At 35.9% G+C, this 14,485-nt stretch overlaps 1 protein-coding gene across 1 annotated transcript; it reads left to right on the top strand.

Annotated features, from left to right (window-relative positions):
- Positions 1-7,688: 7,688 nt before the first annotated feature.
- On the top strand, positions 7,689-9,213 carry LOC139844459 (uncharacterized). Its single transcript, XM_071834688.1, has 3 exons — positions 7,689-8,054; positions 8,211-8,520; positions 9,146-9,213. Exons 1-3 carry the CDS (start codon positions 7,689-7,691, stop codon positions 9,211-9,213), a joined length of 744 nt encoding a protein of 247 aa, XP_071690789.1.
- Positions 9,214-14,485: the final 5,272 nt, after the last annotated feature.

Genomic DNA, 14,485 nt, shown 5'->3' with positions numbered 1-14,485 from the left:
AGAAAGAAAGAAACACTTTGTAAGTGTGAGAAATGGTGCAAGTTTAATGCTTGCATTCATGAGTATTTATAGCCTAAAATCTCAATATAAAAATACATACTTTGTGTACCAAAATTGACTATATGTATACACCAAAATTGACTATCCATATCTATATTATTATTATTATTATAACATAACCGAAGTTTTAAAGTGATCAACGAAAGGAGCAATATATGAAGAGGAGTAAAAACTCCTCGTGAGTAATATGAAAAAAAAAAAAAAAAAAAAAAATTCTCAAGTTTACCGGTTTGCTTTAACTCTTATCATTTTAAATTTAATACCTCGCATTTGAACCTCATGAGTGAGACTTACCTACCGTTAAAAAAAAATATAATGACTTAATGCAATGTGTAAGTCATCTCAAAGAATATATCTAAATTAGCTCTAAATAATGAGATTTATAAAGATAATGATGATAATTGAGGGACTTTATCATCTACAAAAGTTTAAAGGAATTCCATCGCATGTGATGTAATAGTTGAAAGACTATTTAATTTGAAAACATTGATTTTTTATTAACGACCACTCCTAAAGTTTTCTTTAATAATTTGAAGCATGCAAAATTAGTTGTACTTCAGCAAAATATCATTGAGTTTGTTACTTTCTAGAATACCAATGTTGATGCATGTCTCAATGTCTTAATGATAATTTTTAGTGTTTGTCCCTGCTGTCAATGATAAATTTAATAAGTTTTTCCGCTCGCTCCATTTGTAATCGGGTTCAATCTAGGTATGTGAAACTTTTAAGAAAATAGAGAGAACTAAGCATTCCTGGACTTGGTAACAGGGGCGGATCCAGGATTTACAGTCACTGGTGTCACCGGTTAAAACCCAAAAAAATTTCTACTAGATGTTTTATTTCAATGGTGTCACTCATACAAAATTTACACTATCCACTGGTGTCAGTAGTTAAAAACCCCAAAATTTTTCCACTACATCGCGTATTTCAGTGGTGTCCCGTGCCACCACACTCAGTACACTAGGTCCGCCCCTGCTTGGTAAAATACTCAATTTAATTATATTCGTTGTTTTATTTTTTAAATATTTTTTTCTTTTCGTAATCAGAATCAGAGTTGCAAAATTAAATTGGGTCCCAATTGAATTGCAAATGTTATGTTATGGATCAAAAAGCCAAGCCCATCCCAGCCCAGCCCAGATGAGGGCAATTACCCCAATGGAAAACTCTCTCCCACACTCGCATACACACAACAATAACTTATAACTACAACGCTTATTCATAGTATACATATGTTTTAGAAAACAGTCAATGCTTAAAAATCCTAAATGGATTTTTTTCTAATCATGGCTATAAGAATTATGCTTTTAAAAAACAGTCAATGCTTAAATAGTGGTACAAAAAGTTTAGTGAGATTAGTTATTAGCAATTTAGTAGAAGTATTTATTAGCAAGTTATAAGTAAACAATTCATGTCTTAAAATCTTAAAGATAACTCTTAAGCCTATTTTTTGAAAGTTCCTAACTATAAATACTACGGAGTATATTAATATCCAATTTTATCAATGTCTTTTTTACTGAATGGATATGTATATGTATTTTTACTTTATTCGAGACAAATATGAAAATTAAATTAAAAGATCCATAGTTGGTAAGTTATGGGCCACAAAACATTCGAGCACCAAAAAATAGGGCCCGCGAAACAATAAATGCTCGTCTATAGTTCGACCGACCCGGATATATGGACAGTACAAGAATATTTGCACCTAAGAGCACGAGGTGTCCGTGTCTACTTTTCAGTGTCCATTGCAAGGTCGAAAATAGACTTTGAAATTGATTAAAATGGGATGTCGTTCGGTGTAGAGACAGTGAGAAGGTAACCATTAAGAAACAAGGTAACCACCGTCGAAGGAGAGACAGTGAGAAGCGAAGGCGGAATCGACGGCGAGGCGGTATCCATTTATCCGGCGTCGGGTGCTCGACGATGAGATCAACCGCAAATACCTTGTGCTCTAATATATCATACTTCCTTTGTCCAAATCTAATGTCCCAATCAGAATTCAATTACAATTACTATATATTTCAGTAAAAATAATTTAACGTTAATAAGTCAAACATAATTTAAAATTCAATAGGCCGATTCAACAGACGAAACACACGTAATATAATCTTCAGTAGTTAAGATAGTTAAAACCTAGATAAATTGAATTTTTTTTAATTAATATATTTATATTTACAATGTGTATTTTTTTAAACAAAACTAGAATTTTATGGTTGATATTGAAGTATTTAAAAGTTAAAGAATAAGAAGCTTAATAATTTTTTTTTTTTTTTTAAAAAGGAACAAATTAATATTAATATTAATTAATATTAATATTAATATTAATACTAATACTTATATACTAAAAGTGGTGGTGATTTCCGTCATTTCAGTTATATCTAATTGTCGTTTTGAATTTGCGTTCACATTACAAACGGTCCCTCAACTTCGGCTATCGTTACACAACGGCCCCTAAAGTTTACACTTTTTCAGGGGTAAAAAGTGTAAATATATAATTTTATTAAAATAAAAGAAACTAATTAATACTTATATATATATATATATATATATATATATATATATATATATATATATATATATATATATATATATATATATATATATATATATATATATATATATATATGTGGTGATTTTCGTCATTTTAGTTATATCGAGTTGTCGTTTTAAATTTGCTTTCACATTACAAACGGTCCATCAACTTCGACTATATTTACACAACGCCTCCCTAAAGTTTACATTTTTTCAGGGGTAAAAAGTGTAAATATATAATTTTATTAAAATAAAAGAAACTAATTCCACCCGAATTTATAACAGGCCCTATCTTCTCGTTCGGTGCGAGTTAAATTTTTCCGAGACCACCGTTCAACTCGAAAAAATCTTACGAACCCAACGGGACTAACCATACGCGAAACGGACACTTCTCAAAAAACGCTAAACACCTCGGGCTATCTTCAATACATTTCTTTCTGTTCGCCGCGAGTTAATTTTTTCCGACAACACCATTACACTCGAAAAAATTTATTGAACAAAACAAAACTAACTACGTTCGAAACGGATACTTTTTAAAAAACGTTTAACACAACGATATCTAAAACGGCGCTTAACACATGAGTTGTATTCTCCTCTGTAAATACACAACGCTACGTTAAATATGAATATGCATGCCGAAAGCCGTCCAGACTAGTTAAAATTATAAGAACAAACCCCATAAACTGAACTTGGGTCCTTTGATTGTCAAACACGCTCGCACACCATCCGTCTATGTGCATATCTGCTATGTTCATGAAACTATATATATATATATATATATATATATATATATATATATATATATATATATATATATATATATAGTAGAGGCATCAATTGAGAAATTTTTTAGTGTGAGAACCCTGAGAACACCAAAATATCCAAAAATACACTGAAATTCGAGCAAAAAGGGACACGGACGAGCAAAAAATGAGATAGTCGAGCAAAAAACAGGAAATTCGAACAAAAAACATGATATTCGAACAAAAAAAAGGCGGGCGAACAATTTGTGTTCTACATTTTGGAAAGTCGAACAAAAAAATGTAGAACACGTTGATATTCGAACAAAAAATGCGATATTCGAACAATTTGTGTTCTACATTTTGGTATTAGAACAAAAAAAAAATTATTTTTGCTCGACTATGATTTTTTTGTTCGTCCTTGTTTTTAATTTTTGCTCGAATTACCATTTTTTTTGCTCGAATTCCCATTTTTTGCTCGAATTTTAGTGTATTTGGATGTATTTTGGAGTTCATAGAATTCTCACACTAAAAAAGTTCTCACTAGATTCTCTCTCTCTCTCTCTCTCTCTCTCTCTCTCTATATATATATATATATATATATATATATATATATATATTCTAAAAACGGGCTTAAAAATACCCAACAGAAATCCATGCATGGATGAATAGTTAATTATAAACAGTAGATACCGGGCCTTCATGCCCAATCCGAGGCTGTCAAGAGCCTAGTCCGAAGCACCACCCACTTTTTTTCAAATTGAATCTATATCTATATATAGTATATTTTTCGAACCCTCGCTTCGCGCCAGGGGGTTTGGTTTTCAATGTATTTTATTGCGCTTAGTTTGTAAAATTATTTCGTGGCTAACGATGATGTCGTTGAAGCGCAACTCGAGTCGAACTAAAAGGTATAACCCGTGAAAGATTTAAATGTTATTTTAAATCAACAATATATATGCATCTCCGTGTTTCGCTATGGAATTGTCGGATTTTAAAAATTTAACGCAAAATCAACGTGAGAATTTAACGCAAAATCAACGTGAAAGATTTAAATGTTATTTTAAAAATTTTATGAAAATTGTTATTTGACACTTTACCACCTTATTTGGGGGGTCGATTTAAATTGTTGAAAAAGTGGGTTGGGGGGGAGGCTTTATTGGTGAAATGAAATTTGGTTTAAATTATATATATATATATGAAAAGTCAAAAATACCCCTATGCTATTCATAACTTTTTGTCTATTAGATATATATATATATATATATATATATATATATATATATATATATATATATATGAAAAGTCAAAAGTACCCCTATGCTATTCATAACTTTTTGTCTATTAGATATAGTTATAATATAATTATAATATAATATAATTATAATTATAACAAGAGAAGGTGATAAAGGAAGAAAAAAAATCGCACGAAGGTACTAGAAGAACCTGCCGGGGTGCAAATGGGAAAGTAGGATGAAGACGATGTTTAGTGGCGGTGGAGACGATGATTGGTGGCGATGGAGAAGATGGTTGGTGGCGAAAGAGTAGCTAACAATGGCCAGAAGGTTCTAGGAATACTTAGCAGATGAGGGTAATTAAATAGGGTAGGCGTAGAATTACAAAAATACCCTTGCGGCGGAATGTAACTATTTTTTATACATTGAAATTAACTAGTTGGCTACATGCCTAGATATGAAATTCGGAACCCACGTATATGTCTATCGGTTCTAACTGTTCATCTTTGTAATGATTTGAACTAGTTATCGAACCCTCCTTTCGCGCCGGGGGTTCAATTTTCAATGTATTTTATTGTGTTTAGTTTGTAAAATTATTTTGTGGCTAACGATCATGTCGTTGAAGCGCAACTCAAGTCGAACTAAAAGGTATAACCTGTCAAAGATTTAAATGTTATTTTACATCTCCGCGTTTCGCTATGGAATTGTCGACTTTTAAAAATTTAACGCAAAATCAACGTGTATGAAAAGTACCTCAAATATTTATTATTTTTTAAAAAGCGTCCGTTTTGCCTATAGTTAGTGACATTGGGTTCCTAAAATTATTTCGAGTTTAACGATGTTGTCGGAAAATTTTAACTCGTTGCGAGCGAGAAGATATGACCCGTTGAATATTTGGGTGGAGTTTAGATAAGATTTTTTATGAAAATAGTTATTTGACACTTTACCTCCCCCTCCCCCCGTGTTTTGGGGGGGGGGTTTATTTTTTGAACAAAGTTGGGGGGCTTTATTTAGGAAAAGGAAGGAAAAAGTTAAAAAAAAAAAAGTTGAAAAAATGAAAATGCCCTTATTTACTATTCATCTTTTTTTGTCTAATAGTTAATATTGGGGGTGGGTGGGGGGGGGGGGGGTTCGGTTTTATTTTTTGAACAAAGTTGAGGGACTTTACTTAGGAAAAGGAAGGAAAAAGTTAAAAAAAAAGGGTTGAAAAAATGAAAATGCCCTTATTTACTATTCACATTTTTTGTCTAATAGTTAATATAGTAATGGTATATTTTAGAAAAATTCATTATGAATGGCAACTCTTAATAGTTATATGAAATAAACGTTGAACCTATTTTTTTTAGTGAAGGACAGTCGAAATAGTAACTACTTTGGCTTTTAGTATATCTATATAATAATATAATATAATATAATATATAATATATGTAGTGAAATATTCATTTGAATCTTTAATTTTACTTGAAATCTTACTGTCACAACCCATTAATCTTATGGCCCAATCTACTAAGTTTGTGGCCCAATATGTCAAAATCAAAGAAGGCCTAAGAACCTCATGGAAGTTCACTAGAACTTTCCCATGAGTTCTTCCATGGAATGGTATATAATGTCCATGAAAATATCTAGACACATGAAGCTTCTAGTTCTTAGATCTTAGCCATCCATTGTATTTAATCCTAGCCATCCATTTTGTGATATGAGTAGTATAAATAGGGGTGGCCTCATTTGGCACACCACACCTCAAATCTCAAACATTCTCTCTTGTAAAGCATTCTCAAGCAATATAAGTATTTTCTTTAATTCCACTTGTTCTATAATATTTTCTCTTTTGGTTACTTGAATCGTTATAAGGTCCGAGTAAGGCTGACTTAGTAGAGACTAAGTGCCGCACGTGAGCTTATCGAGATAAGTCCGTGACATTTGGTATCAAGAGCCAGGTCGATTCAAGAAGATGGCAACCGAGACCGAGAAGAATGTGAGCGCAACAAGTGGTGTGATGGGTGATGAGACTCGTGGCCGGGTAGAGACTCGCCAAGGAGCCAAGAAGAACCGAGGTACGTCCAAAGATTTTGTCGCAAACTTGGACAAAAGGATCATGGATGTAGAGACATCCATGAACGACGTGAAAGCAAAGGTCGAAGACGTCCACCAACGTTTGGATGGTTTAGACGGGGACTTTGACGAATTGAAAGATGATTGCAAGAGTGCAATCAATGTGCTAGACGTTGACATGAGACGTGAGATCCATAACTTAATGGGTATGCTCATGGGTGAGATTACGAAGTTGCGAGGCGAAATGGATGGGGAGGTCTCCACTATTCACCAACGCCTCGTGGATTTGCAAACCAACATGAACTCTTGTTTGAGATTCATGGCTAGTGGGGGTGGAAACATTGGATGCAATGCTCCGAAGGTGGACGTTCCCAAGCCATCACCGTTCGTGGGGAAGCGGGAAGCCCGAGCGGTTGATGATTTTATATGGGAGATGGAACAATACTTGGAGGGAGTCAACATAGTGGATGATGCAATGAAGATCAAGACGACAACCCGTTACCTGAAGGATACCGCAGCATTATGGTGGCGTCGTCGATATGGAGATATCGAGAAAGGTACGGTTACTATTGATACTTGGGATGATTTCCTTACTGAACTTAAGAATCAATTCTACCCCAAGAATGCTCAAAAGGATGCGATGAGTCGTCTACGTAAATTACATCATTCCGGGACAATTCGGGAGTATATCAAAGAATTCACAAACCTTAGCCTGGAGGTCCCAGATATTCCCAATGATATTCTTCTCTTCTATTTTCTCGATGGTTTGCAACCTTGGGCTAAAACGGAGCTAGAGAGACGAGGAGTCCAAGACCTTACCACCGCAATTGCTCAAGCGGAGGCACTAGTCGACTATGCTAATAGGAAAGATTCGTTCAAGTCAAAAGATAAGAAGGTGAGCCATGAGAAAGGTGGGGGAGGTAAGCCCGCCCAATTAAGGAATGATAATACACGTAAGCCACCAACCGGAAATAACAAGAGCATAAAAACTTCTTACAAGAATGATGGATGTTTCATATGTGATGGGCCGCATAGAGCCCGAGATTGTCCAAAGAAAGCTAACCTTCATGCTATGGAAGCTCAAAAGGCGGGTTGTCAGGATGAGGATGTATGCATGGGATCGATGCAAATACTCAACGCTATCAAGGCCAAGGTGGAGGTACCTAAAGTAATGGCTAAAGGACTCCAATTCGTGGAAGTTTATGTTCGAGGAAACCGGGTACGAGCTTTGGTAGATATGGGAGCTACTCACAACTTTGTCTCCACCGAAGAAGCTAAGAGATTGGGGATTAAAGAGATAAAGGAGGGCGGAATGATGAAGACGGTGAACGCGAATGCTAAACCGATTAGTGGGGTAGCTAAAGATGTGCAAGTGAAGATTGGAGAATGGGAAGGAACGATTGATCTATCGGTCGCGCATATAGACGACTTCAATTTAGTACTTGGGATGGAGTTCCTAGATAAGGTACGCGGTTTCCCTATGTCGTTCGCTAACTCACTGTGTATCTTGGATGGTGGAAAAACCTGTATGGTGTCAACCGAACGTGGAACCAAGAGTGCATCCAAGTCACTTTCGGCCATGGAATTCAAGAAGGGATACAACAAGAATGAGACTTGCTATTTATCGGTAGCAAGGCAAGAGACGGCCGAAGAAAAGGGAAAACTAGAGGCACCCAAGGAGATTGAGAAAGTCCTTGATGAGTTCAAGGATGTCATGCCTAAGGAGTTACCAAGGAAGCTACCACCTAGGAGGGAGATAGACCATACGATCGAGTTGGAGCCGGTATCAAAACCACCTTCCAAAGCCCCTTACCGAATGCCCCCACCCGAGTTGGAGGAGTTGCAGAGACAACTCAAGGAGTTATTGGATGCGGGATATATCCGTCCCTCAAAATCCCCTTATGGTACACCGGTGCTATTTCAAAGAAAGAAGGACGGGTCCTTGCGAATGTGTATAGACTACCGAGTGTTGAACAAGGTAACTATCAAGAACAAATACCCAATTCCGCTTATTGCTGATTTGTTCAATCAACTTGGGAAAGCGAGATACTTCAACAAGTTGGACTTGAGGTCGGGATACTATCAAGTACGTATTGCCGAAGGAGATGAGGCTAAGACCACTTGTGTGACGAGATATGACGCTTATGAATTCCTAGTCATGCCCTTTGGCTTAACCAATGCCCCTGCCACATTTTGTACTTTGATGAACAAATTATTTCACCACTTCCTCGACAAGTTTGTCGTGGTGTACTTGGATGACATAGTCGTATATAGCAACACCATGGAAGGTCATGTGAGGCACTTGACGCAAGTATTCCAAGTACTAAGGGACAACGAGTTGTATGTAAGCTAGAGAAATGTTCATTCGAATTAGAGGAGGTGGATTTTCTTGGACATAGAATTAAAAATGGGAAGTTACTCATGGACGGGGCTAAGATCAAGGTAATTCAAGAGTAGGAGGCACCAACGAAGGTGACTGGTTTACGATCTTTCCTTGGTTTAGTAAACTACTATCGTCGTTTTATCAAGGGATACTCGACGAAAGCGGCTCCATTGATAGAATTGGTAAAGAAGAACAAAGCTTGGTTGTGGGATGAGAAATGTCAAGCAGCATTCGAGGAGTTGAAAGGAGCTGTCATGGAAGAACTGGTGTTGAGACTTCCGGATGTGACCATTCCGTTCGAGTTACACACAGACGAATCAGACTTTGCTATTGAAGGAGTTCTAATGCAAGAGGGTCACCCGATCGCGTTCGAAAGCCGGAAACTTAACGAGGCGGAAAGAAAGTACATTGTGCAGGAGAAGGAGATGACGGCGGTGGTTCATTGTTTGAGGACATGGAGGCATTATCTTTTGGGATCAAGGTTCGTGATCAAGATGGATAATGTGGCAACGAGTTATTTTCAAACTCAAAAGAAGTTGAGTCCCAAACAAGCTCGTTGGCAAGACTTCCTAGCTGAATTTGACTATGTGTTGGAGTATAAGCCTGGGAAAGCCAATGTGGTAGCTGATGCCCTAAGTTGTAAGGCGGAGTTTGCAGCGATCACAAAACCACAATTCTTCCTTCAAGATCGTATAAAGGAGGGATTAGAGCAAGATCCTATAACCAAAAACCTTGTTGGATTGGCTCGAGATGGGAAAATGAGAAGGTTTTGGGTCAAGGGAGATCTATTATTCACTAAAGGAGACCGGTTATATGTGCCTAAGTGGGGTGATCTTAGACAGACAATCTTGAAAGAGTGTCATGATTCAAAGTGGGCTGGTCATCTAGGTTACAAGAGGACACTGGAATTAGTAGAAGGCACTTATTATTGGCCAAGGATGGAAGACGACATAGAGACGTACGTGCGGACATGCCTAATATGCCAACAAGACAATATAGAGCAACGCCAACCAGGAGAACTATTACAGCCGCTACCTACACCAAAAGGACCATGGGAGAGTGTTTCCATGGGCTCCATTACTTACTTACCCAAGTCGGAAGGGTGTGGGAGTATTATAGTCGTGGTAGACCGGTTTTCTAAGTATGGTACCTTCATAGCCGTATCATCCGAAGTTATCGAGGATGAAACCGCAAAACTATTTTTCAAGAATGTGGTAAAGTATTGGGGGATACCGCATGTGATAGTAAGTGATCGAGATCCGAGGTTCACGGGGCGTTTTTGGACGGAGTTGTTCAAGATCATGGAGACAGACTTGAATTTCTCCACGAGTTTTCATCCCCAAACGGATGGACAGACAAAAAGGGTGAATGCACTATTGGAGCTCTATCTTCGACACAATGTAAGTTCAAATTAACATGATTGGGCTAAGCTTCTTGATATTGCTCAGTTCTCTTATAACATGCAAAAGAGTGAGTCCACGGGGAAGAGTCCTTTTGAGTTGGTGACAGGACGCCAACTGTAATGACCCGCACTTTTTCGATCATTCTATACTTATAAGATTAATATTTACATAAATTAAACCTTACCAACATGATAAGCAATCCAAATTGTGGAGATTTATGTTTTTGAAATGAGTTTTACACAACGTTTGACCGTCTAGTTTGACCGATGATATCACGAACTATATAACATATGATAATTATACGTTTGTGTATATATATGTATATATACATATTTAACATGATCTAAGGATGTTTTAATATCTCATTTTGTATTAATAACAATAAGTTATAAGTATATTTTGAAACTACTAACTTAAGTTTTCAAAACGATAACCATACGTAACGTTATTTGACATAAATACTTATAACATATAATGTTTATACATATATCGTATACGTAATGTATTTAATCACTTTTAAGGACTTAAATACATAAAACAATATAAGTATATTCACAAAAGATAGCTATATTTGAATTCTCATTCCATTTTTCACAAGATTTTCTATACGTATATCTAGAGTATATGTACTCGTATCATACCTAGCTTCTATACGTATTTACTATTGGTATATACACATCAAATCACCACCAACCAGCCCTTGTTCATGCCTTATGTATAAGGTAACTCTCTTGTTCATGCCTTATGTATAAGGTAACTACTTTTGATGTTTAGTATGACTAATTACATAAAAATACAACATGAAATTTTGTCCATGTTTTTCCATTAATCATGTTTTTATGGCCTTAAATACATCTTCCATTTTCAAATTTTATTACCTCATTTATTTAACCAAAAACACACTCTTAAGAAACTCCATAACCATTCAGCTAGTATCCATGAAGATCTAGCCATAAAAACATCACTTAAACACCATAAGAAAAACCTTACAAAAACACTTCAAGAATCCTTTCAAGAACACAAGTTTACTTCCAATCTTTCATCCAACTCCATCACTCTTTTGGTTCTAGATTTTTACTTCTCTTTTACAGCAATCTTGTCCAAGTAACTTGAGGTAGTAACTTTGTTCATAACCTTATTCGATTCATATATATATAGCTATCTTATTTTGTGGTATAAAATTTTAACAACAAGAACATAGTTTGAATGTTTTCAAACTTGTTTGCAAACTAAATAGATCCTTCTAACTTAACTTTTAAAATACTTCAAGACCTGTAATATAACATAAATATATGCTAAATTAACAAGGTAAAACTTGGTTTTTCAAAGAACACCTTAAAAACTGAATTTACGACGTCGGAGTGCAATCGGGGGCTGTTTTGGGTTGGATAATTAAAAACTATTTTGAACTTTGAATTGGAGGCTTATTTTCTGGAAAATTGATATTTACTATGAATATGTTAACACATAAAAATTTCATGATTTAACTCAAAGTATAAGTATTTTTAGAAAAATAATCATTTAAGGTTGTTTACATGATGGAAAATGATCAACTTCATAAGTTTCACTAAAGTTTGACCTATGACCTGTGATTTTGAATACAAACTAAGGTATTTACAGTTCATAGTCTTAAAGAGGGACTCGATCCAAGGAAGTGGCAAGTTGAATCAACGAAAACGGAGTTGTAACGAAGAAACTATGACCAAAACGAGATCAGATATCTAAGACTAGTTTAGCTACGAAAATAATTGGAGAAAATTAAATAAATCACATCTTTTTAAAATAACATGATATTTTATATATATGTACTCATAATTTAATTTTATATGGTTCAGGATCACCCGTAAACAATACGAGAAGATTAATCATAAGATCCCATGATTGTACGCAACACGTCATTTGACAACACCGGTACTTTATGTACGCAACACGTCATTTGACAACACCGGTACCGTGGGTCAAGATTAATCTCGACCAATACATATACGATGGGGGTTTTTATTTATTTCATTGGGGGTTTATTAAACACCTAAAAATGAACCATTAAAATTGAATTACTAACATCGGACTGCTAACTACGGACTAAGGAATTATTAAAAGTATTATAAGTATATATATGTGACGTTTGTTTAAAAAGAAAAGGTATTGATATATTATATATGGATAGGTTCGTGATATCAATCGGAGACCAAGTCAAAATTACATATCTTCAAGACGAAAGTGAGTATATAGTCCCACTTTTAAACTCTAAATATTTCGGGATGAGAATACATGTATTTTATGTTTTACGATATGGACACAAGTAACTGAAAAATATATTCTACGTTGAGTTGTACCACTGGCATACTTCCCTGTAGCTTGGTAACTGTTATTTACAGCGGTATTGTAAACGCGAATCCTGTTGATAGATCTATCGGGCCTGACAACCCCAACCGGACTGGACGACCAGTATTCAACGGTTGCACAGTACTTCATTTTGTGACTACACTTGGTACGGTGTAGTAAGATTTCATAATAAAGGGAATATGCGACGTGATTAAATGTTAAGTATGGTTACCAAGTGCTCAACCACTTAGAATATTTTTATTAAAACGTTTATATATGAAATCTTGTGGTCTATATATATATATTGCTGCCGGCATTAAACCTGTATCTCACCAACTTTATGTTGACGTTTTAAACATGTCTATTCTCAGGTGATAATTAGAAGCTTCCGCTGCAACATGTTGAATTTAAGCAAGATCTTGAGTATGCATATTTGTGTCAAAAATAAAACTGCATATCCGAGGAATTGTAATGTAAAATATGCTAGAAATCGTATTGTTATCATCACATGTAAAGTTTGTAAGTCTAAGATTATCGCTAAACGATAATAATCTTTTTATTGTCTAAAGCTTGTATTAAAATAAGAGTTATGGTTTGTAATGTAAAATAAATGCAGTTGTTCTTTTAAAAATGTCGCATATAGAGGTCAATACCTCGCAATGAAATCATACGTTATCTAAATCGTTCTTATGGTTAAGGACGGGTTATGACACCAACCTTTGACCCCGAATGCTTTGGCCACTTCATATGATGGAAGCAGCCCAGCCGCTTATAGAACGATGAAGGAGTGGCACAAACAATCCGACTTGGTGCGAGCATCACTAGATAAGGCGGCCAAGAAAATGAAGAAATGGGCGGATGAGAAAAGACGACATGTTGAGTTCAAAGTTGGGGACCAAGTGATGGTGAAGCTTTTACCTCAACAATTCAAAACATTTAGGAAGGTGCACAAAGGATTGATTCGGATATATGAAGGCCCATTCCCAATAATTGGACGTGTTGGGAACGTATCTTATCGAGTTCAACTACCGCTCAAGTTAAAGATTCATCCAGTCTTCCACGTAAGTTTTCTAAAACCTTATCATGGAGACAAGGAAGACCCAGAACGAGGAGTTTCCAAGCGAGCACCAATGGCAGTAGCGACTTCGTTCGATCGTGAGGTGAAAGATATCTTGTTGCATCGAACAGTACGGAGACGAGGTGTGCCGAGCTATAGAGAATACCTAGTTAAGTGGCGTAACTTACCCAATAGTGAAGTAAGCTGGGAGGCCAAAGACCTATTGTGGTAGTTCACAGACAAAATCAAGAAGTATAACGAGGAACACACAAAGAGGACGCCGCGAGATTAGGTGGGGGAGAATGTCACAACCCATTAATCTTATGGCCCAATCCACTAAGTTTGTGGCCTAATATGTCAAAATCAAAGAAGGCCCAAGAACCTCATGGAAGTTCACTAGAACTTTCCCATGAGTTCTTCCATGGAATGGTATAGAATGTCCATGAAAATATCTAGACACATGAAGCTTCTAGTTCTTAGATCTTTGCCATCCATTGTATTTAATCCTAGCCATCCATTTTGTGATATGAGTAGTATAAATAGGGGTGGCCTCATTTGGCACACCATACCTCAAATCTCAAACATTCTCTCTTGTAAAGCATTCTCAAGCAATATAAGTATTTTCTTCAATTCCACTTGTTCTATAATATTTTCTCTTTTGGTTACTTGAATCATTATAAGGTCCGAGTAAGGCTGACTTA

The sequence above is a fragment of the Rutidosis leptorrhynchoides genome, chromosome 1 (assembly GCF_046630445.1).
Source record: "Rutidosis leptorrhynchoides isolate AG116_Rl617_1_P2 chromosome 1, CSIRO_AGI_Rlap_v1, whole genome shotgun sequence".
In the NCBI taxonomy this organism is placed as follows: Eukaryota; Viridiplantae; Streptophyta; class Magnoliopsida; order Asterales; family Asteraceae; genus Rutidosis; species Rutidosis leptorrhynchoides.
Note: the sequence above shows the minus strand (reverse complement) of the source record. Positions and strands in the feature narration are given on the sequence as shown.

Coding starts and splice junctions, on each gene's coding strand:
- LOC139844459 (XM_071834688.1), top strand. CDS start 7,689: ATGGAAGCTCAAAAGGCGGGTTGTCAGGATGAGGATGTATGCATGGGA. Junction 8,055..8,210: donor ATATAGACGACTTCAATTTA/GTACTTGGGATG, acceptor GAATTCAAGAAG/GGATACAACAAGAATGAGAC. Junction 8,521..9,145: donor TCCCTCAAAATCCCCTTATG/GTACACCGGTGC, acceptor CGTTTTATCAAG/GGATACTCGACGAAAGCGGC.